Here is a 23,982-nt window from a genome sequence, read left to right as displayed (position 1 = left end):
AGTAAGTAAGTAAGGGATGGGGCAAGAAGGGGAGAAGGGGCATTAACGGCAGTTAGAGAAGTCAATGTTCATGCCATCAGGTTGGAGGCTACCCAGATGGAATATAAGGTGTTGTTTCTCCAACCTGAGTGTGGCTTCATCTTGACAGTGGAGGAGGACATGGATAGACATGTCAGAATAGGAATGGGACATGGAATTAAAATGTGTGGCCACTGGAAGTTCCTGCTTTCTCTGGCAGACAGTGCATAGGTATTCAGTGAAATGGTCTCCTAGTCTGTGTCGGGTCTCACCAATATATAGAAGGCCGCACCGGGAGCACCGGACGCAGTATATCACACCAGCCGACTCACAGGTGAAGTGTCGCCTCACCTGGAAGGACTGTCTGGGGCCCTGAATGGTGGTGAGGGAGGAAGTGTAAGGGCATTGTAGCACTTATTCCGCTTACAAGGATAAGTGCCAGGAGGGAGATCGGTGGGAAGGGATGGGGGGTATGAATGGACAAGGGAGTCACGTAGGGAGCAATCCCTGCGGAAAGCAGAAATGGGGGGAGGAGGGAAAGATGTACTTGGTGGTGGGATCCTGTTGGAGGTGGCCGTTTCACTGAACACCTACGCTCTGTCCGCCAGAGAAAGCAGGATCTCCCAGTGGCCACACGTTTTAATTCCACGTCCCATTCTCATTCTGATATGTCTATCCACGGCCTTCTCTGCTGTCAAGATAAAACCACACTCAAGTTGGAGGAACACCACCTTATATTCCGTCTGGGTAGCCTCCAACCTGATGGCATGAACATTGACTTCTCTAACTTCCCTTAATGCCCCTCCTCCCCTTCTTACCCCATCCCTTATTTATTTATTTACTTACTTTTTTTTCCTTTTTTCCTCTCTCTCTCTTTTCTCTCTGTCCCTCTCACAATAACTCCTTGCCTGCTCTCCATCTTCCTCTGGTGCTCCCCTCCTCCTTTCTTTCCCCCTAGGCCTCCCGTCCCATGATCCTCTCCCTTCTCCAGCCTTGTATCCCTTTTGCCAATCAACTTTCCAGCTCTTGGCTCCATCCCTCCCCCTCCTGTCTTATTCTATCATTTCAGATCTCCCTCTTCCCCTCCCACTTTCAAATCTCTTACTAGCTCTTCTTTCAGTTAGTCTTGACGAAGGGTCTCAGCCCGAAACGTCGACTGTGCTTCTTCCTATGGATGCTGTCTGGCCTGCTGCATTCTACCAGCATTTTGTGTGTGTTGACTGTATCTTTTACCATTGGTTCCTTGCAAAAGTGTTTACTCACTCCTTAACTGCCCTCTTGCAAGGTAAAGTGAAAGATACTCAGCTTTCCTAAGCTGAGTTTCACCAGTGAGATTTCATCCCTTGTGCAATAATGGTGGTAAATGTCTCCAGTTTTACCCTGAACAGGGCCTGAAGCACATTACTGCCCTGGGATCCACTTTTGCTATTCTAGCTAGGCACTAATAAAGGCAGACACAGAAACTGGACAGAAAACTCAAACCAGTCTCTGCCTCTCTTGCCAATCCCTCGTTTTTTTTTGTGCTTTATATTCTGTGTTTTTTTGCTCTTTTTTTTGTTGCTGTTTGTGAGATTTTGTTTCTTTTGTGTGTGTGTGTGAGGGGAGGTGGATGTTTTTCTTTGAATGGGTCCATGGTTTTCTTTGTTTCGTGGCTGTCTGTGGAAAAGACAAATCTCAGGGTTGTATACTACATACATACTTTGAAAATAAATGCATTTTGAATCTTTGAGCCAAGCCTCAGCTCCCACTATAATCTTGCCAGGCACTAATAAAGAAAGAAACAGAAAATAGAGAGAAACCTCAAACTAGCCTCTGCCTCTCTTGCCAAACCCTCAGTTTCTACTATAACTTTGATAGCCACTGGTAATTTGCTCCATAGCCTTAAGACTGAAGTTGTGTCAGCTGGCAGGGGGGCATTGCCATATTGAAGCAAGGACATGTCATGTTGAGTGAAGGTGATCTCCAGGCTACAACCCTTCTTCCCCTCTACTCTTCCAATGGACTACCATCTGCTCATTCCCCAGGCCACTCTCGAAAGAGAGTGCAACTGACTCTCTGGAAGATTGAAATGAGGTCTGTGTCCTTTCCTGCTACTCCTTGCAGAGCTTGGCAACTTTAAAAATAAATTGCAAGCAAACTTATGGAATTGTATTAGAAGCCATCATAAATCAATAAATAATTAACATGCTTTTCATGAATGCTCTTTTGATGATGCTGGTGGAAGGTCCTGTTTGTTCATGAACATGAGCTCAGTGTGTGAAGTTAAGGACAGGTATTACCTGGCGTGTGAAGCGGCAACTTAGTAATGCTCACATCAAATTATTTGACTGTTTTGTATACTTCCATCTTAGTAAACATCAATGTTCCTACACGGTGTCAGTTGGCAGGTTTTACATTATAGATGCCTACGTGTGCGTTAACCACCATATTGGCATCAATGGTGGAAAACAAAAAGCACCAACTGCAAAGCTGGGTTTTGCAGCCTGTCGATGCTCCAACTCCAGGGTTATCTGCCAGAGACAATGGATACATCAGCCAGACCTTACATCAGCAGACAATGAACACTGGCGAGATCAGACAGGTCAAGGACAACTCAGCTCAGTGATTCATTAAAGGATGCTACTTGCCTCCAATCCAACTGGCTCCAACTTGTCAGCTCAAATTCCTCGCACTTGATTCAAGACATGGTTGTAATTTATGGAGTTCCATCAGGAGCAGAACACCCCCAGAGTGGAATGTTGAGTCAAAAGATAATATTTCTCCTTGGAGAACAGATGCACTATTGAATCTTCGTTTCTTTGTTTGTTCCGGGGATGCTGACACCACTGGGCATGCTGGCTTTTGTATTTTTATTTAGAGATACAGTGTGGAAAGTCCCTGTCTCACTGTGCAGCCCAGTAATCCAGCTATTAACCCCTAGCCTAATCACAGGAATTTACACTGACTCATTAATCCACTAACAAGTACTTCTTCGGACTGTGGAAGGAAACCATAGCACCCGGAGAAAACTCACGCACTCACAAGAAAGACCCCACCTAACTATGCATGAACTGAAGAAGCAGTTAAGGATCAATCACAGCGATGGATCTGCAGTCACTCGGACTCCAGACTGGGTAGAACATAAGAACATAAGAAATAGGAGCAGGAGTAGGCCATCCGGCCCATTGAGCCTGCTCCACCATTCAATAAAATCATGGCCGATCTGTCTGTAAACTCAGCTCCATCTACCTGCCTTTTCGCCATAATCCTTAATTCCCCTACTATGTAAAAATCCATCTAACTGTATCTTAAATATCTTTAGTGAAGAAGCCTTAACTGCTTCCCTAGGCAGAGAATTCCACAGATTCACCACTCTCTGGGAAAAACAGTTTCTCCTCATCTCCGTCCTAAATCTTCTCCCCTGAATCTTGAGGCAATGTCCCCTAGTTCTAGTCTCACCTACCACTGGAAACACCTTTCCTACTTCTATCTTATCTATCCCTTTCAAAATTTTGTATGTTTCTATAAGATCCCCTCTCGTTCTTCTGAATTCCTGAGAGTATAGTCCCAGATGACTCAATCTCTCCTCATAGGTTAACCCCTTCATCTCTGGAATCATCCTGGTGAACCTCTTCTGCACTACCTCCAAAGCCAGTATATCCTTCCTCAAGTATGGAGATCAGAACTGCACACAGTACTCCAGGTGCGGCCTCACCAGTACCCTGTATAGTTGCAGCATAACCTCCAGTAGGAAGGTAGTTTTCTTCTCTGAGGGACATTTTAGGGATCCTTTGAGATATGTTCAGTCTTATTTAAATTATGTAAAATACTTCCCTGATCTACATATGTAAATTTCAGCTAGCAAATAAAAGATTGTAAAAATACATTTTTTTTTCATTACAGCCACTTTCCAACACAGTAGAGTGAGTCTTCATGGTAATCACTGTATCTCTATGTCTAATCCAATCCATTACTGAATGGATACCAGAACTTCAGCTCTTGGTTCTGTGCTGATGACTTCTGGGATGGTGGTTTTTAGTGAGGGTCCCTACTTCACCCTGCCTCCACCTCCTGCAGCCCCATCCTTTTCATCTTCCAAACTTTGAATTTAAAGATCGGTACAAGTATAAAACCTCTCAATGTACAGGACCAAACACCCCACATGTTGGTATAGAGATAGTATGGTCACAGAAAGAACAATAATCTTTCAGTTTGCCAAATTGTTCATGAGTTTTTGAATCCTTCAATCACACTCAAGAATTTCATTCCCAACTGCAAGTCAAAGAAATCTTTTGTTCTTCCAAGTCCAGTCACTTTCAACTCCTTGCATTTATTGTGTCTCCTTCAGCACAAGATTGGAATGGATCAATCATACTGACTTTGCCAATATCATGACAATAAAATCTCCAAAGTTCCAGAGAGTATTACCTTTTCTAAGTAAATATAAATGACACATAGTGGATTTAATATAAAAGGCTAATATGTGGATACAATTCAGATGTTGATTTGGCTCATGGACAATTCACTTACTGCTTGGGTAACTCCTGATCAACAGTTATCAGCTCACAGATTATGCACGACACAGCATTATGGAAAAGCTTGCTGCTCTACACTACATGCTTTCAGCTTGATAACTTGTACGAAAATGGATTCATGGTCTTTCCCATTCTCCATCCTAGATTGACATTTTTAATCTAGGTCTTTAGCAGCATCTTTGTTTAACAGAATATCCAACACACCAAGATATTTAATAGTTCCAAACATAGAAATGGATATTTTTTATGTTGCACTGACCTTTAGCTGTGAGATACACTCGTGGCAAAGTCTGCTGCAGGCCAAAGACTTTGTTGTACTCCAGAAAGACTCCCAGAACCATAAGAAGAAATAATTTTGCCATTTTTGAGCTGTAATTATTAGGTCCAGATAAAATAGTCTGCAGGAAAATGAAGGCACAGCTGTTAACAAAGATATTTTTGACAACATACTTGACAACTTGATAAGACATCTGAAAAGTTATACTTGTTTTTATTTATTAACATGCTTTGTCTTCAGTAAAACATTGCTTGATCTAGGGTGCAATCAAAACAGGAGGTTTAAAATGTTATGAATATGTATTAATGTTCCCACAAAATGAATTATCCCTTAACAAATCTGCAAGAATGACCTTATTGCCTCTGGAATCTTGTTGAGCTTCCAAACATGACTATAGACAATGAGAAATCAGGCGATGCACTAAACTCAACTGCTAAAATGAATTGAAGTAATAAAAAGGTCTGTTTCACTTCTATGATATTGTGTCGCTCTAGATTAATAGCTATATCTCGTGCCACCTCTGGAGTTTAAACCTTGGTAAGGTTATCGTTCTGCCAGCACTGTTGATATGATCTCTCCAGTTATTGACACTACACATTTGACAGGTCTGTCTCTGAGGATTAAGCAGTGATTCCATCAATCACATGAGCAGTAGGCCAGTGCAAGTGAAAATCTCATATTCCCCTTTATCATTGAGAGCGCCCATTCAACTCATTCCCTTTTGACCTTTCTAACATGCCCATCAGCCTCCTCTGATCCTTTGCCATACACTTCAACTGGGGATAATTTACAGTCACAAATTAACATACAAACATCACAGCTTTGGAATATGGCAGTAAACTAGAGCACCTAGAGCCACAGGGGAAGAAATCCTTCTTTGCACAGATAACTTCCAAGGTCAGTATTGAAGCCTAGTGCATCCAGGTGAGAGGCTGCAGTGCTCATTATTATTCCACGGTGCAATCTCAATAAACACTTTCTATTTCCTTGTTTTGAGAACAACTGATTGCCTCAGAAACTGTATCAAACTACAGTCAACCCCGTATTCAACCTGACATTTGTTCGTCACTTGGGTGAACTCCATGCTTGACTTAATCATTCAGCGGGACCAAACTCTTAAAAATTTGTATGAATTTATCATTGACAAAATACTTTATGTAAGCAAGACACCTTAGAAGTAATCACCTGATTTCTTAAAACAAATACAAATTGAAAATGATTTGTCAATAAATCAATGGTAAAGGAAAAGCTGTGACGTAAAGAGGGAAGATAAATTTGAATCATCTTTAGGTAGCAAATAAGCGCAAAAGGATTGGAAACCCGCCCCCCCCCCAGTTAATTATATTTGAGAGGTTTAGTCGCAGAGCTTTGGGGGCTTTCATCCTAGACGACATATGGCAAGCAGATTTAAAAGCTGCTATCGTGATTCAAAGTTACAACTTAATATCCTATTACATCCATTTGTCATTTATGGAAAACATGTAAGGTGAGTGTCTTATGAACATTCATATTGGAATGTAAGAAATTCAATCAATATTAAATCCAATGTTCATCACTGAATTCTCTTATACTGATACAAATGACCAATTCGGTTCCTAGCTTTCCATTTCTAAGCCATTGCCTTTGCCTGTTGGAAATCACATCATCTACATTGCATTTATATTGATAATGGATAAAAATATACATTAGCACTAATTTGTGAAATAAATTTGGTCATCATGGGACTGTTTGCAGGATCCTGAGTTTCAAATGGGACCATAGGTCAAAAGTATTACTCTGATTTTGCAACTGATACTTCCCGGGGACTAAAAGATCATACGCTTCTCTCATAGTATTTCATTCCCAGCATCACAAAGGCTTAGTATAACCTTGCTGACAGCAGAGTTTTAATTTTACTATCTAGATGAAGACAAAGGCAAACTGAAAGTTGAAAGAACAGGGTAGACTGAGGGTTGGCATAAAAAGTATAGGAAGCTTGTCACAATAATCTCATGGTAATTTTTGACACCACAACAGAACCACAGATGGCTGGGAGTGTGTTCCAAGGCTTAGTTATTATCTTACAGCACAGATTGCATTACAATGTTTATGAAAATTCATCTGATCTCAAGAGTACATTATAACTTGAACATATTTATCCAGCCTTTTTCGAAAACATCTCACCTACATCTCAAGGTGTATTTCTGTAGACAAATACCCTCCAAAATTGGAAACAGGCTCTTTAGTCCAATGTCCACAAAGACCAAAATTCTCCTTTAAGTTAGTCCCATTTTCCCACCTTTGCCGCATATCCCTCCAACCTTTCCTGTACATACACCTGTCCATTTATACTTGAAATATTAATGTACAGTATCTGCCTCAACTACTTCCCTTAACACCATGAACAAGTTTTTCCATGTTCATGTTGTCAATTAGCATAAATAAATTTTCTCTCATAAACAAAAATCAGAACACTACAGATGCTGGAAATCTGAAATGAGAACAGAGAGTACTGAACAAGTTGGCTGACATCCGTGGTGAGGGAAACAAAGTCAAGGCTTCAGATTAATAGCCTTGAATCCACCTACCAAGCGATAACATCAATAGTTGCTGGATGAGTCAAGAACCTTCAATTCCTTTTATACCTTATATTCTGTTGTAAATCATTAAACTGAATTATAGAGTCATGTTTTGCAGGAGTCAGGTCAATGAAACTACAGGTAATAATAGCCTCAGCCAGGAATATCAACTGTTTATTCTTTTCCATAGATGCTGCCAGGCCTGCTGAGTTCCTCCAGCATTTTGTGCGCGTGGCTTTGGATTACCAGCATCTGCAGGTTTTCTTGCGCTTGTGATTCTATTATAAGTAATGAACTTGTTTAACCAACAATTGTGAATGTCAATGAAGAAATCTAATGGTTACTGGTTACTGCCAGCAGGTGGTTGTTGAGGAGATGATAACTGGGAGTGCTTCTCCATTGTTTTCATTGGAGAGGATTAGCTATGTGGGACAGAGGTAACCATTTAGGTTTTTATTTAAAGCACTTTGTTCATGCTTAAAGCATCTTAAAGTATTTTTACCTCCTGTATCTTTTGCAATTTTTAAAACATTTTACAAAAAGTTCCGTTGATTGTTTCTGAATGAGGTATGCAGCCCTTGACAATTCAGACTAGGACAGCTCATGTGGTTTAGCTGGTTGTTCATTTTTTCTCCCTTTCAGGGCATCTCTCTGAAGAATTGGGCCAACTTAGCACTGGTGTTCCAGTAGAAACATCATCTCAGGTAGATGGATACACTTTTACGGCTAGTTGGTTAGTGAATGGCAAGTACTCGTTGGAGTGTCCTATAGCAGAGGGAAGGAAGGATGTGGGGAAACTGAATTTATGGCTTTTTGCTTTCACACTGGGATGAAGGTTTTGCAGACAGTCCATGTAGAAGAGAGCTCAGTGTGTTATCTCCAGTCTTCTTCATTCCACTGAAGCTGGCGGGAGGGCATTGCCTGCATAATGCAATGTTGTGCAGCATACAGTTGCCAATAACTAATCTCAAGACCCACCCTGCCCAGTACTGCAGGAGTGGTTCAGGCTGTAAAACTTTGCTTCAGCATTTCAGCCATCTGCTTGAATAGATTTTGTGGGTCAGCATGTCATCTATTGTCATTGCCCTTGAAGTCCAGTAACTTTTGGGTTCAAATGGTGTCCCAAATGTAGCTACAATTGTAAACCAACACGGAAAGAAGGCATCATGGCTGCTGTAAGGATCCCAGTCATTAACCTGTATCTGCACCAATTAATTGGGTTGGAGTTTTGTTTGGTTCTGATGTCAGATAGAATTGGCATCCAACATTCAAAGTGATGTGTATATAGTCAAAGGCACCTTATTCCATGAAAAAAAGCTGCAAATCTACAAATTTCTTTTCTCTCTTCAAAAGTTCATTACTGGCAAGAGAAAATGAAGTGCGATTGGCTCTTTTGGGCAGATAGCCTCAGTGTTCTTCCCTGTACTACAATGAATGACAGACTCCAAAATGGCAAAATATCTTCCTGATAGTTTGATAAGTCAATTGCTTTATGAACACTAAGTGTGAAGAGAAGAATTCTCCACTTCTTTCTCCTCTCTCCTCCTGCAATTTCTCATTCTTCCAGTCAAATTCTCTTCCAAGGGAGCTGCCTACTAATGGAGTCATGTGGGAGAGAAAATGGTTTGTACAGAAGCCTTGAAATAAAAACCCTAGGCTTCTAACCCAGACTCATCACACCATGAAGAATTCTGAAACTTAAAACAACCTAAGAGCACCAAACACTTTAAAATTTGCAGCAACAATTAGAATAATTCAGTCAACAACTAACTCATAAGTAGTTGATGATTCCTTTAAACAGATTCGTAAAGGGGCATTGCTTTGCTGAGCAAGTGGTGTGAAGGAAGGTCATTAGCCAGACCACTGAGCTTCAAAATGATTGAACTGGAAACCAATCCATATAGTAGGCTGACTGATGATGCTCTACATATACCCTGCAGATGTTAGCTGTGCTCACCTTAACACCCTTGTCAATGCAATTTGTACCACAAGCATGCTACAAATTTGAGTGTGCACGAGACACACGCTTCACAGTAGAAGCACCAATGAAATCAAAGTGAACAATGCTATTTTTGCCATTTTCTCACTGACAGCATTCATTGTTTCTCACCGGTCACCATATCTCAACACTACAGAGATCAAACTGCATCCATTTCAAACTTGGTGCTTCCTATCTGTTAACAGAGTCTCTCTTTTACAGTTGGTAAGGATTTTCAGCTGAAACAGCCTAATACAGTGTGTGCTGCAATTTGACTCACTGGGGAGATGAAGTATGCATGGAAGTTTTACTGTTGACCTTGTGGGATACTAAGGTGGCCAGACAAGACTTAAATCTTACACCAAACCCCACTCCCTGACAGCTTGAGAGCTGTGAAACCTCACTCCTCTATACTGACAGATAGACCAAACTGTCAAATTGTAGACCTCAGGCCTTCAACCATCTGTTGTAGATGTTCATATACTTGTGATGCCGGGTTGTGAAACAAATGTTAACCATTACAGAACATCTGGATTTGTCCCGAGGCGTCACCACAAAAATTGAAGTACCCATTCTAAATAATTACTTCTAAAATCATTCTGAAATTAGAAGATAGGCAACTGTTATTTGTGGCAATATCTTATTTCAGTAACTAACAATGGACACTAATCCATTTACTTACAGTCTGTAGCAGGTAATCACTGCGTTTCAGTAAGATCTTCAATGTTTTAATCAATACTTTACTAAGGTGTAATTGTTGAGGAATTCCGCAGACCCAGAACAATCCATGGAATGAAGTGGTAGCATGTTCAGACAGTGACAATTTGGTCATCGTCCTTCAGACCAAAATGGAACCAAGACCCGAGAACTCAGCTGTGGGTGACTGGGTATTGGAACTTTGGTTATGATGGATAGTGGAGCCAAATCTGAGGCTGGGATCCGGCCACGGAGATCAGTGGAGGGAGGCCTGCCTGTGCCAGGCAAAGTAGACCCAGTAGCACATGGGGAGAGATAACTACAGCCAGTGATAGTGGAAGGAGGGGATCCAGAGAGACTAGCATTATTATTGAAAGGAGTATGTAGAACAGTGCAGCCCAGGAACTGGCCCTCCATGCCACAATATCTCTAAGGATCATGATGCCAAATTAAACTAACCCCTACAGCCGGGATGTGATCCATGTCATCCTATTCCCTGCATATTCATGTATTTATCTAAACGTCTCTTGAATTCGACTTTAGTATGGGAATGCTGTCAGAGGTAATAACATGGAACAAGGTTTCGGTGGGCTGCAGATTTGGGGAGGGAGGAATTCTCCCCTTACCTGCTGACCTTCCATGTTGGCCTGTAGGAATATGTCTGTGAGGTCCCTGGAGTTTCCTATTGCAGGCACCCCAGGACAAGTGGGTCCAAATCCCCCTGCATTGCCTCACAAAGTGTGTCACATTGGGAGCAATACAGAAGTTATTTCAGAGCTGCCAGAGTAACTTATGACTTCAGGTGCCCAGTTTTATTTATTGAGTGGCCTGACTTCACCTGGAAAATGGTTGCCAGCATGACTTTTGTCAAGTTAAATCAATTTTTAATTGCATTGCACTGCAAAGATCTCTGCCAATGAATATCTAGATAACTAATTATGAAAGTAAAATATGAACGACTTGCGAAGGAAAGAAATACGCCGTTGCCATCTAGGATATTTAAAGTTGATAAATTACTTCAGAAATTGGTAGAAGTTTGATGAACAATTTTGGAGTTTGCTTAAGCCTTGACTTGCATGTTGCTGCAATTCTTCAGTACTTTGATTACATTCTTGCATATTCTCAAATGAGTAGGACCTGATTGGATTTGGAGTGATTAGTAAGATACTATTGACATACTGCAGGAAATTTTTCTAGAGTTGAAAATAGCTTTAGTTAATTTTCATGATTATAATATGTTAAATGATCAGAGCGCACATCACCCATGTAATCCATGCGAACAATGATAGGAACAGTCACCATCAAAGGATCAAAAAGTGATGTCATTGTATGCAATGAAGTATTAATTGTCAATTTATCTATGGATCAGTTTGGAACGGAAATTTCTTCACCATTTCTGCATGTCGAATTGAAAGTAAATATGATATAATGTTTGAACTGCAGCAAACATAGAGAAAATGTATTTTCCCTTTCTCAATCCAAAACGTTGTGCCGGAATGTTCAAGCGACACACAAAATGCTGGAGGAACTCAGAAGGCAAGGCAGAATGTATGGGAAAGAAGTGCAGTCGACGTTGTGGGCCCTGCGGCAGGACCCTTCTCCAGTCCTGCCGAAGGGTCTCGGCCCGAAATGTCAGCTGTACTTTTTTCCCCACAGATGCTGCCTGGCCTGCTGAGTTCCTCCAGCATTTTGTGTGCATTGCTTGAATTTCCAGCATGTGCAGATTTTCTCTTGTTTGTGCAGGAATGTTCATTCCATTGCAAGTTATTGTAAGCCTTTCTTTGTCATAAGTATATCATTGGGCACCTCATATTTTGCAGCAGAAACTATTTTAGTTTAAAGTTATGGCTAAAATACAAATGGATTTTAGATATGGAAAAATTAACATCACATGCATTGTTGATAAATAGATGAAGGGAGATTCCTTAGATTTCAGAACACCAAACATGGGAATTTTTCAATAAAATAGTCTCGAGTTTCTCTGCCAAGCTGAGACTCAATTACAGGGAGCGGAAAATGGCCAGGAACAGATGTCAGTTACAAGACCATAAAACAATGTAACACAAAGGAGTAGACAATGTTTAATCCAATTTGACACATTAGGAGTTCATAGAATTCTATTCCTCATCAATTCTAAACCAACTTCGGTATATTCGAGATAGAACAGATGCACTCAGGTACCTTGACCTAGAAAGGTAGCATCTACGAAGTGACATGATACAGAGATTGTTAAGGCTGGAGGAAAAGTTAATCCAGCCTTTGTCATCCATGGTTATCTTGTAATCTTCTGACAATACTTCCTTGACATTGCTCTAGTAAAATAAATCCAGACAAACATAGCAGCTTTGCTGCTGCTACACGTGTGTCAGAGGAGAACCAGCAAATAATAAGAGGCAGCAAATAGAAAATTACTACTCTTTCCATGATTAAAATGTGCAGAGTCCCATGGAATGTTCTGTAAAGCTATAACATATTCAGGACTAGGAGAACATTTTAAAAAAACATCAAGATGTGTTCCAGGCTGGAGCTGGTCGAAGGAGATGACATTATTAACGATATTGATTAATGGCTGATGATGAATTCTGTCTCACAATGTCCAGGAATGAATTAAAACCACAATGCTCATGCTAGATGTTATCTAATATTCAGAAATGTGACCATGTTCATTGGCAATTGGGAGATTTCGCAGCTGTGGCATTTGATTAAAAATGTTCCCTATCAAGCATATCAGCTGAAACGTTATTATAACTTTTTTGGACTTGATTGTTCATTTAGATGTTGCCTATTTCTTACAATCTGGGCATTTTCATAACTATACTCAGGTATCCATGAACATAAAATATTGATTTATATTGAAGAAATGTAAGAAGATAACTAAACTGAAAAAAAAGTCACAACACAGTTTTAACCCTTAGAGTACTGGTAACTACGAGAAAACTTAGATTGACAAACTCTGTTGCTTCCCATTCATCTAAAGCCCAATGTATCATTGGGAGAACTTTCCTTTAATAATCCTCAGTGCAAACTCTGGATTGGATCTGCAAAGTATTGAAGCAGCATCCCTTTTAAAGCACCAAGATGGTCCAAACTAAAGTCATAGAGGACACCATTTTAACAGATAAATAAGAGGAAGGCACTGCTCTTTGAACATGTGGGGGTATTGGCCACCGACTGTCATCATTTCCACCCATTCGTATTTACATAAGAGGCCATTCGGCCCATTAGCCCCATGATGGTTCTCACAGTAATTCATCTCCCTCTGCATATTCTCTCAAATATACTTTTTAACATCTCTCTGACTCTCCTACTACCCACCTACCATACACTACAGGTAATTTATGGTAGCCAATTAACTAGTCGCCAGCATGTATTTGGGACATAGGTAGAAATTGGGCTACCTGGAAGAAGCCAAAGTAAAGCCCATATAGACTAGAATAGGCACGGATATCGGTCAGAATTGAACCTGGATTGCTGGAGCTGTGAGACAGCTGCACTATCTGCAGCACCATTGTGCTATCCCATGATCCCACTGTGCCCTCCCATGATTCCCTTGACTTCAAATAGGCCAAATTCTGGGAGGTGAGGAAAATAGCAGGTTTTGTTCCCATGCTGGGGACCAAAGACAAGTTTCTCCTTATAAATAGGCTGATTATGGCACTCTTCTCTGTTGGTCAGTTTTTGATGCCATAATTATTAAATACATTTGGAGTTCTGTTATGCACGTGGTCTAAGGCATTGTGTAAAATAGAACAAACCTTACACAATGTGTGTGCACAAAGGCCTTTCCTTTATCAGAAGTCAAGCGAATCGGAGTTTGCTGGACGTAGGTCATGGGCAATGGATCAGGCAGCAGAGACAGGAAGGGTCAGAGTGCCTGGAGGGTGGAGAAGGGGATTGCTCAGAATCCTTAGGGTCATTTCAGCATGGAGAATATCATGATACACAGGTTAGTTGGCGTTCAGGGCCATGATCGGCTGCTTTAAGCGATGGAGGATTTATGGTGGTGGCATTTAGGTCATGGTTCAGTCGATTGGGGGGGTGGGGGTGAATGGGGCAATCGGGTCAGATCTGAGGGTTTAGTAGTGAACTTAAAAGGGACTTACCTGTGGGTGGATTTATCCTCAGATTTAAGGATGTGATCAAATTCTGCGGTGTAATATTAAGGTTTTGATACATGAAAGAATTTATAGCCTAATATATCTTGTGAATGACTCCAAGGAGTCAAGAATAGCTTCAATTGTGAGGAGAGAAAGTGTTTTTACACTTTGATCTCAGAGATGGGGACGAAAGGTGCATGCAATGCCTTCCACTATTCCAACAGAAAATATACCAATGTCAGTTATTAAAGGCTATGAGTTATTGGCTCACGCATTACTAGTTCATTATCCTGTCAATTTTTCCACTCCTGTAACATTTGCTTCATGTCTAACAACACGAGAGAAGATTTCATATCACAGAGACTGACATCTGGCGATAACTCAAAGGAAGTATTTCAATCTCCTTGAAATTTTGTAATGACAAGATTTGCTTGAGCTATTTATTGCATCATCATTTAGAACTAGGATGATTATATCTTGCACATGTTCTTTATAAATAAAGCACATAATCAATACTTTTAAGAACCAATTATATGTCAAGGAAACATCATAGCTAATGGGGATGTCAATTTGTACAATTACATACAAATTTAAGTGAGAAAATATATAGCTTTATCACAATGATAGTTCTTTCTAAAGTTATTAATGAATGTATCTAACTATAATTTAACATAGAACATTATAGAAAAGACAGAACAAAAACAAAAACTTAACAGATGGGAGATGGGAACTATATTTGATCATGTGAACGTGAATTCAAACTGACAACCTTTTTGTTCAGTACATCCTGATTGTCTCCGTCAGAGCCAACTGAAGCTGACGGTATATTTTGAATGACAGTAATATTAGCTGCTGGAGATTCTAGGGTGACAGCGTTACAACCCTCACATGGACTAAAACGTACACGTAAAAATATGTGAAGTATGCCTGCTACAAAGCGACTTCTAATATCCCAGAAAGCTACCTGGGTTTTGTAATACATGAATAATAAATCAAATAGATTAAAAAGCACATTTGACAGAGATTAATTACATAATTTCATGAATTTTAACACCCTGCCCTGGGCATACTTTGATTTATATTTCAAATTTACTCTGTATACAATATTGAAGTAGACTTTCCAATTTCATAACTCATCAATATCACAAAAATACAATGAAAGCACAAAGAACACTGATCTTTACTGTTCCTTAACTAATCTTAATTAGAAAGCGAAACTGCGAATCATTGTTAGAGATTTACCGTTGTTATTTTTCATTCTAATGCATGTCCCTATTTAATGTTACTGAATAGTTAATCTTGTTTAAACTAATTTTTCAAAGATCAATAATGCATTCTCCCCCACACACACACACACGCGCGCATTTCTAAATCACAGCACAATACGGAATCAGTACCTACCAGTAATCAGAGGAGTATCCTGTAGCGAAGTGCTTTGAATAACTAAGGGCTGGTAGTTTTGCAGTTAATCAGTTTAACGCTGAACAATTGACCATGACACAGTTTGTTTAACATCTCATTGGAAAAGTCATTGTCTGCTTCCTCCCCGCCAATATGAAGGTCTTTTCTCAAACAGTTCCTTAAGATGCCGGTGACAGCTGAAACACACGCTCGTGCTGCTTACTGTCAAGAGCGAACAGCAGAGCTGCAGTCAAAGCCTCCCGATGATGATGAGGGAGGGACCCACAGCCAACTGTAGGTCTCCAATTACATACAGCGCAGCGAGATCTGCTCCACTGCCTGCTTCGCAAACCCCACACTGGATTGCATAATTAGCAAAACGCATGATGCACTGCTTGTAAATAATGATCAGATGACATCCCCACTGATGAAATATTCTGTTGGAAAATACAAAGCATAATAGCATGTTCTGTGACATCAAGCAGTGTACAATTCTGGATATAGTTTAGGCTTCGCCCTTTTTTTTTAACCTCATCCCAATCTCACTGTGCTTCACATGAGAAATAATCAAAGCCTTAGACATGATCTGTGTGAAGGGCACTGCCTTGGGTAAAGCACTAGCTTGTTGAAGGCAACAGCAAGACATGTCATTAAAGGGAGAAATGGTCCACATATCAATGAGAGCACCAATTAGTGCACAGTAACCAAGAAGTTGTGGTACGTGATTTATAACCCCAAGGCTTTGCAGTCCAGAGCCCATTCTCTCATAGGAAATTGGGAAACTGAATTAAGTAATGCTACTAATTTTAAGACCAGAGCCAGAAAGGGAATGATTAAGAAATCTGTTGCAAACTGCAACCATCTTATAAATGACTTGCTCTACACTGTGTGGTGACACTAAGTACAGCCCTGCCAGTGTGGTACTCTTGTTGTTAATAACCAAGGCTTTCTCAAGGGCAGCAGGAGCTTCCACACCCGAATGTGCAGACGTTCGGCAGTCATTGCAATAATCTCATCAAGAGTGAATTTCATGTTTCTGAGAATCATAAGACTCCTCATCCTGAAGGCATCGGACATTCCCAGTGGAAATAACTGCCCAGCTGCCCTAACGGATGGATTCTGGTGAAAGGAGGAGATCTGACTGCATCTGTAACTGTGCACTCCAGGCTGAGCAGCTGAGCACAGGTAGAAAGACAGCCAGAGGGCTGAGCCAGGGGTCTCCCCAAGCCAGGGTTTCGTTGCCTGCACTGGTCTGGGGGCGTCCTTCAAGGTCCAGCAAGCAGACAAGCGGGCTTCAACATTGTGTGCTGTGTAATCGAGTAGACAGCCGGAGCAGCAGCAGCAAGTGGAGCTACATCCTGAGGCACGGCAGTGAGCAGTGCAAAAGGAGTAGAAAAAGACGACTACTAGGAGTAAGAAAACATTGGGAGAACTCAGCATGTTAGCTGAAGGTGGAAGTCAGCGTTTTGGGTCAAGATCTTGCATCAAAGCTGAGAGTGAGCAGGAAAGGTCGACAGTATGTGGTGGTACGAGGAAGGGTGGGATGCAGGCTGGTGGGTGATAGGTGGGATCAGTGATGTGGATTATCTAAAACTGGAACACTCAGCGTTCATACCAAATAGAATAGAAAATGTTCTTCACCTCTCTGTAGCAATGGAGGATGCTACGAGCAGTCCATTCAGTGTAGGAGTATTGATAACAGAGGCATTTTCAAGAGAAATTGGAGTACCTAGAGGGGGGACACATATCACGGGAAGGACGGACAAACTCCTTACAGATAGTGGTGGGAATTGAACCCTGGTCACTGTAAAGCTTTATGCTAGCCACTGTACTACCATAAACAAGAAAACATGCTGGAAATCTGAGAAACACACACAAAATGCTGGAGGAACCCAGCAGGCCAGGCAGCATCCATGGAAAAGAGTCCTGTCGATGTTTCGGGCCGAGGCCCTTCAGTCCTGCCGAAAGGTTTCGGCCCGAAACATCGACTGTAACTCTGTTCTATAGATGCTGCCTGGCCTGCTGAGCTCCTCCAGTGTTTTGTGTGACCGTGCTACCATGTTGCCCGAACAACAATCCTAACAGAGTGAGGAATTTCCCAAAATGGAAAGCAAGTCTCTGCTCCCACACTGTGATCCATAACACCAGTACAGGTCACCGGTAACCAGGTAAAGGGGCCAGGTGATACAGGAAAACACACAAGATGGGCGAAGTATCTGCCTACCCCTTGGAGCCGCTGCCTCTGCCAAAACAGTCCCAATGCAGCGTGGGGCTTTAAGGATTGACATCTTCTCAATCAGTGTGACAAAGTTTTCGAACATGTGCTGTGAAGCTGGGTGAAGTCCTATTGGGAAATGTGCACATCTCCTTTTTCTGTGTGTAAACCACCCCCCCCCCCCCATGCTTTTTCACACTGGATTTTGGCTGGTTTTACAATATAATTTTTTTTTACTAGGAATCAGGTTGTGTGCTTGTGCTAGACACAACCATGTTTTAGTACTCCATAAAATGATGCAATCTAACTTCCAGACATTAGTTGTTATTTCTGAATGCCCATCTTAAATTCTTTCAACCAATTTGTAATGGAAGCAATTGAAACAAATGTGGTACGTTGTTATATACCTTGCTGCCACTGGTGGAGCTGTAGCACCTTCACTGGTGTGAGACCATTGATAAATGAGAAAGAGAAAGACTTCTTATCAGAGTCTTCACTTCCCACAACACTTACACAGTTTCAAATGAGTCTTTTGTTATAAGTACGTCAGAGGAATTTATACTCATTATGGAATATTACAGTAGGAAAGGAAGTTGAAGTTACAAGTTAAATCACTTATATTTTTCCCATTATGACAAGGAACTATTAGTCACTTCAAACATTATAATTTGACGTAGTGCTAAGTATGCACCAACGTAACAACAATTCAAATACAGTAGGGAATTATGGATACCTGGAATTAGAGAAGCAAAGGATTCAGATAGCTTCTGAAACTATAAGAACAGAAACCAAGCAATTTCTCATCATAATTTGAAAATTATGATTGTTACTTTCTTTGTAAAATAGTCAGAATTGAGTTAACATTTTTATAATGGTGTGCAGTAAGCTTCATAAAACTGATTACTTCTCTCATTTTCAATTTTCGATATGCTAAACAAAGGGTATATGGAAGGCTAACACCCAGTCAAAATTTCAAAACCCCAGTGAATTACAAAAACCCGTAAGGAAGCTCAAATCCCAGCTTATGCAGTTCAAAGATGACCTGGGCCTCACTATAGGAAGGATGTGGAAGCATTGGAAAGGGTACAGAGGAGATTTACCAGGATGCTGCCTGGTTTAGAGAGTATGCATTATGATCAGAGATTAAGGGAGCTAGGGCTTTACTCTTTGGAGAGAAGGAGGATGAGAGGAGACATGCTAGAGGTGTACAGGATAATAAGAGGAATAGATAGAGTGGATAGCCAGTGCCTCTTCCCCAGGGCACCACTGCTCAATACGAGAGGACATGGCTTTAAGGTAAGGGGTGGGAAGTTCAAGGGGGATATTAGAGGAAGTTTTTTTACTCAGAGAGTGGTTGGTGTGTGGAAAGCACTGCCTGAGTCAGTGGTGGAGGCAGATACACTAGTGAAGTTTAAGAGACTACTAGACAGGTATATGGAGGAATTTAAGGTGGGGGCTTATAGGGGAGGCAGGGTTTGAGGGTCGGCACAACATTGTGGGCCGAAGGGCCTGTACTGTGCTGTACTATTCTATGTTTTATGTCCTATGACTCAGGACGGCTGGAATTTACAGGATTCGCTGTGAATGCAGAGCAGTTTATATCAGCCTGATAGGGCGCACAGTGGAAACCCACTTTAAGGGGCATGGAAGGTGCATCCCTTTGGGTTACCTGGAGAAATCAGCGGTAGCAGAACACTGCATTTGCAATGTCCATAGAATTGACTTTGACGGCACAAAACTACTGAGCAGCACAGATGGCCTTTGGGACTGCCTGGTGAAGGAAGCTATTGAAATAAAACTAGAGAAAAAGAATTTTAACAAAGATGAAGGTCTTGCAAAGATGGAAATCAGTTGTTAAAAAGGTGGGACAACGGAAATCTGATTGGTTGAGGACTAACCAATCAGAAGGAAAGGACGACAGTGATGTATATATACCACTGGACTAGACATGCCTAGGCAATATCCCCGACATCGAAATGTTGGTTAAAATCCATATCTGTATCCGGCTGAAAGCCCGAGAAGAGTTTATTCATCTATACACCAGGAAATCACTAGATTCTTTATCAGTAAATTAAAAAATCAGCTGAAATTTAATGTGGAACTTCATTAGTGTGCTTTGTATTCCAAAACAAGATCTTAAATGGGACCTGCACCACACACGACTGGACTTTACATAACAGTGCAGCACATTCCCTGACACTATGAACTTCAAACTTTGAACTTTGCTCCCCTACAGCTCTGTCACCTTCGTTGCAACTAAAATGTGGACTATTGCTGTGTGGATTTAACAGTTAAATTGCATTATGTTGGGTCCTTGGTGGATGCAGGATTATTGTTGCAAGGACACATGTTTATCACCAATGCCTCTGCTGTTTCACATTCTAACATTCTTGCTCTGAAATACAAGATGCCTTTATTATAATCCATAATGAGACATCATAAGTAGTGTAGAATTCAATCAGTGAGTATGAAAATGCATCAGTCAGTGAGCCATTTGACCTAGGTGAGGAAAAATAGTTGAAAGAGACAGAAGAAGAGAAGAAGATTAATAGAATCTTCAAGGATCCACTGATCGCTTGGAATAGGAGAATGGACGATCCCAACAGCCACAGACCTGAACTCCCTCTGCTACCACTGTTCAGGAATTCTGATGCTCAGCTATTTACAGTACATTAACATACTGTAAGAGACATGATGGGCAGGAGTTAGCGGGCTCAGTGAACCCGAAGGGTAGGATGTGTTTTTTACACAGAGAATGGTTGATATATAGAACACAATGCCAGTGAAATTGGATACAAATACCACACTTAAGGGGCATTAGGCAGACAAATAAATAGGTCAAGAATGAAAGGATATGGGACAAATGTGGGCAAGTTGGGTTAGTGTACTTGGGCAAAATAGCTGTAATTGATGTGGTGGGCTAAGGGGCCCATTTCTGTGTCCCTCAGTGATCATGGAAATAGAAATGTATCTCATAGGAAATTTAAAGCAGCTCAATTTGACGACTTTAGTTTTGAACATGTTAGACAGACCTTAATATTCAATTCCTACTGAAACATATTAGCTGTTAACTTTGAATATACATTTCCGTACACAACCTCCAGTTCCATATTTAAAATGTATAGAGAAAGGAACATACTCATTTCCAGCAGCAAAGAAACTCAACCTCTCCTTTCTACAGTAATCTACTTTTACATTCAAAGTAAGTAGGCCCAAGTAGACAGTGCACAGTGGCTACTGGGCAAATATGATCACTAAATAGACAACAAGGTGACATAATAACTTCACTTTTAACAAGCTGTGGTTAATTTCGCTGATCACATACAATGCTATTGCTTTAATCCTCAGTGGCTAAGAGCCCACAATTTACTGCTTCACATTGCTACGTTCCTTCCCTCTTAGCCACTGAGGATAAAAGCAATTGCATTGTACTACCCAAAGCACAAGTGACCAACAGTTCATATGCACAAACATATGTACTTAAGAGGCTTCAAATACTGGATGGATTCACTATCTACAGTGCTTCCTTTCAATTACATATAACCTTCACATCTCCTTCTTCACACCTACACCACAGACACCGAAAATGAATGTTAAGTCAGCATTTTCTGGTTTTCCAATTAATTGCTGTTCACAGCTCTAGGAGCCTATTGTCCAGAGTTGCATTTCAAATTTAAATCTACAGTCCATGTTCAGGTCTAAAGATTGGTTGTTGGTTAATATTTTGCTATACACCCTAAATCCAGAACACCCATCAACACCGTATTATGAACTATTACATGGCAGAATGATCTACATATTGAAAACTATAGAATCCACAGATCTAAAATCAGTAAATAAGCATTTACCTGTCTTAACTGAGTCACTGATTGGTGAGACAATTGTTTCCTTTGATCTGCACATCAAGGGAACTATTATCATGGAAGATTTTAATTAAAGTATCTCTGTGATTGGGCAGCCAAGCAAAGTGCTCAATTTATTTGGTAATCCTGTAACTATCAGTAGTGTTACGTCACTGTCATTTGACTGATATTAGTCATCATACTTTATACGACAAAATGTTTTCTGGGCATTCAGTTTCCACTAGACATGACTCACTGAATAAGTAAACATTGTACAAATAAAGAATGTCTTTCAATTTGAACTAGATGTTCAACTCTAATTATCTAATCAAACATCACAGAGCAATTCATCTCATAAAGTGTGATCTTCCCATATTAATTGCTTTTAAAGAAAACTTAGCTCCAACACTTGAAGCTACTTATTGTAATTGAAGGTCTACAACCAATCACATTTTGGAATTTTAGTACACAAATATGTTAATTGGTTGCAAATATTAAGAGTCAGTCATTTCATATACATCAGGATATAACTTTCTTTATTATTGAAGTTAGCAAGCTACTTTGCATTTTTCATCAAGAGAAATGGTTCTTAATACTATTAATAATTACAAATATTAGCTTCAACATTATAAATTAATGGATTTTAATATTTCCAAAGCAAGATTTCACTCCTCTCAAGAGCATATTAGAATGTCTTTAGCCCAGAGCAAAGATATTTCATTTTCAATCCCAGTTATAATAATCCCAACATTAGCAAAGGGTCAATGAAATTTTCCTCCATAAGCAGAGAAACTCATTCACTTATGTTTAATTCAAGATGAATTTTCAAGTAATCAATAATGTAAACTGACAGATCTCACTATGTAATGGCTCCATCAGAAAGAACTAAACTTTGTTCTAGCAAGAAGTAAACTTCAATTCTGTGCAAGGTAGTTGACAATCTTTAATTCAATAGCAGCTTCAGTTAGAAGTTTAAGAATAAAGATTTCTGAAGAAAGACATTAAATCCAGCGTTGATTTTCATAATGCTACATGGGTTTCCAGCCTGTTTCCTTTCTTCTTCCATTCATGATATTTTATTTTATCGTCAATTGGTGAAGTAGCTCCCTTCACTATGTAGTTAGTCAATACCTAGGTATATAGCTTTTCTTTGGATCAATAAATCTTTCAGGGAATGGGTAGAACATCATTGCAATCTCACCATATATGCTCTTCTACCACCTTCCAACATATTTCCCAAGAGTACAGAAGTGTTTACTCATGAGAATTGGTTACTAGCTTATCTAGCTCAATGGAATGAACATAGTGACTGTACAAGAAAATCTAAACACTTCCAAGAATCTGTAATCTTAAATTAAACCAAGAATGAAACTACACAATTTATATCATCTGCCCAAAATTTTCTTTTCCTGAGTAGCACTTGTTGAAAGTGCAGCAGTTCTTCATTTTCCCAAACTGGACCATTAAAGCTCTTAGTTGTTAGGTGATAGTGCAATCTTTAACAATACACTTTGTGTCCTTAAACCAGATTTAGGTTGACTAAACAGCCAAAAGATATAACAGAAAAGATTTCTCACCTAAGATACAGAAAACATCTGTGTAAATTCTGATCAAGAGCCAAGTTTAAAACAAGTGACATATTTTCCAGGACAATAAATTTAGCTCCACTGTAATTTCAAAACAGATTCTTTGACTCCTTACCTCACACTCAACCATGCAATAGTTCCTGCAGCTCTCGGGCAACTGTTTCCATACTGTTCTCTTCCCACTCTCTACTATTTTTTGGGTCAGAAACATTCATTGAAATTAATCATCAGAAAGTTACTCAGACTTATGTTGCTTCTTAAATCGAGAATCCTGCACTGAATAGAACAAGATTTATCATAGAAAATCTGCAGCTTTCAATGTTAGATAGTCACTCGTGGTGACCTAATTTAGTACTGAAGGAAGTTAGTTTCCAAACTAGCTGGCTCATACATGACTTGAGGAAAACAAAACCAGAGAATATTAAAGTTAACGTGATAAAGCTGTCAGTTTAAATGATTGCATTTATTCCAGTAACAGAAAACAGGCATTATTTCTCTTCTAGTTGCTATGCAAATATGTCTGCTTGTATCTGCCAGCTAGTGCCAGCATTCCTGTGTGGGGGCAGCAGGCACATAGCAAACCGATTAGACGGCACTCACAATCTCATTGTAACACCAAGTTCAAGCTCTGAAGGACTCTTTAATATTTAACTTTATCACTTACGGCACTATCAACTAAAATAATCATCCAGTAAATGAAATCCACCTCGACACATTCCACATACGTAAATATGTAATTTTAACTCAACACTGCGCAAATTAAACGCAGAGAGAGGAGTGGTCAGAAAATGATTGAATTT

At 40.2% G+C, this 23,982-nt stretch overlaps 1 protein-coding gene across 2 annotated transcripts in view; it reads right to left on the bottom strand.

Annotated features, from left to right (window-relative positions):
* sema3c (sema domain, immunoglobulin domain (Ig), short basic domain, secreted, (semaphorin) 3C) overlaps positions 1 to 23,430 on the bottom strand; it is a 104,107-nt gene extending 80,677 nt beyond the window's left edge. Inside the window, exons 1-2 of one of the 2 annotated variants that reach the window (XM_063072803.1) lie at positions 23,298 to 23,430; positions 4,792 to 4,930 (exon numbers count right to left, since the gene is read on the bottom strand). In XM_063072803.1, coding sequence (XP_062928873.1) covers positions 4,792 to 4,930; positions 23,298 to 23,393 — 235 coding nt within the window. In that variant the 5' untranslated portion in view covers positions 23,394 to 23,430. Of the gene's footprint in view, positions 1 to 4,791; positions 4,931 to 15,539; positions 15,847 to 23,297 lie in introns of those variants that run through there. The other variant, XM_063072804.1, reaches the window with a different exon arrangement.
* Between the last annotated feature and the right edge of the window lie 552 nt (positions 23,431 to 23,982).

The sequence above is a fragment of the Mobula hypostoma genome, chromosome 20 (assembly GCF_963921235.1).
Source record: "Mobula hypostoma chromosome 20, sMobHyp1.1, whole genome shotgun sequence".
Taxonomy (NCBI): domain Eukaryota; kingdom Metazoa; phylum Chordata; class Chondrichthyes; order Myliobatiformes; family Myliobatidae; genus Mobula; species Mobula hypostoma.
The sequence above is the reverse complement of the archived record's forward strand: the minus strand, read 5'-3'. Positions and strand labels throughout refer to the sequence as shown.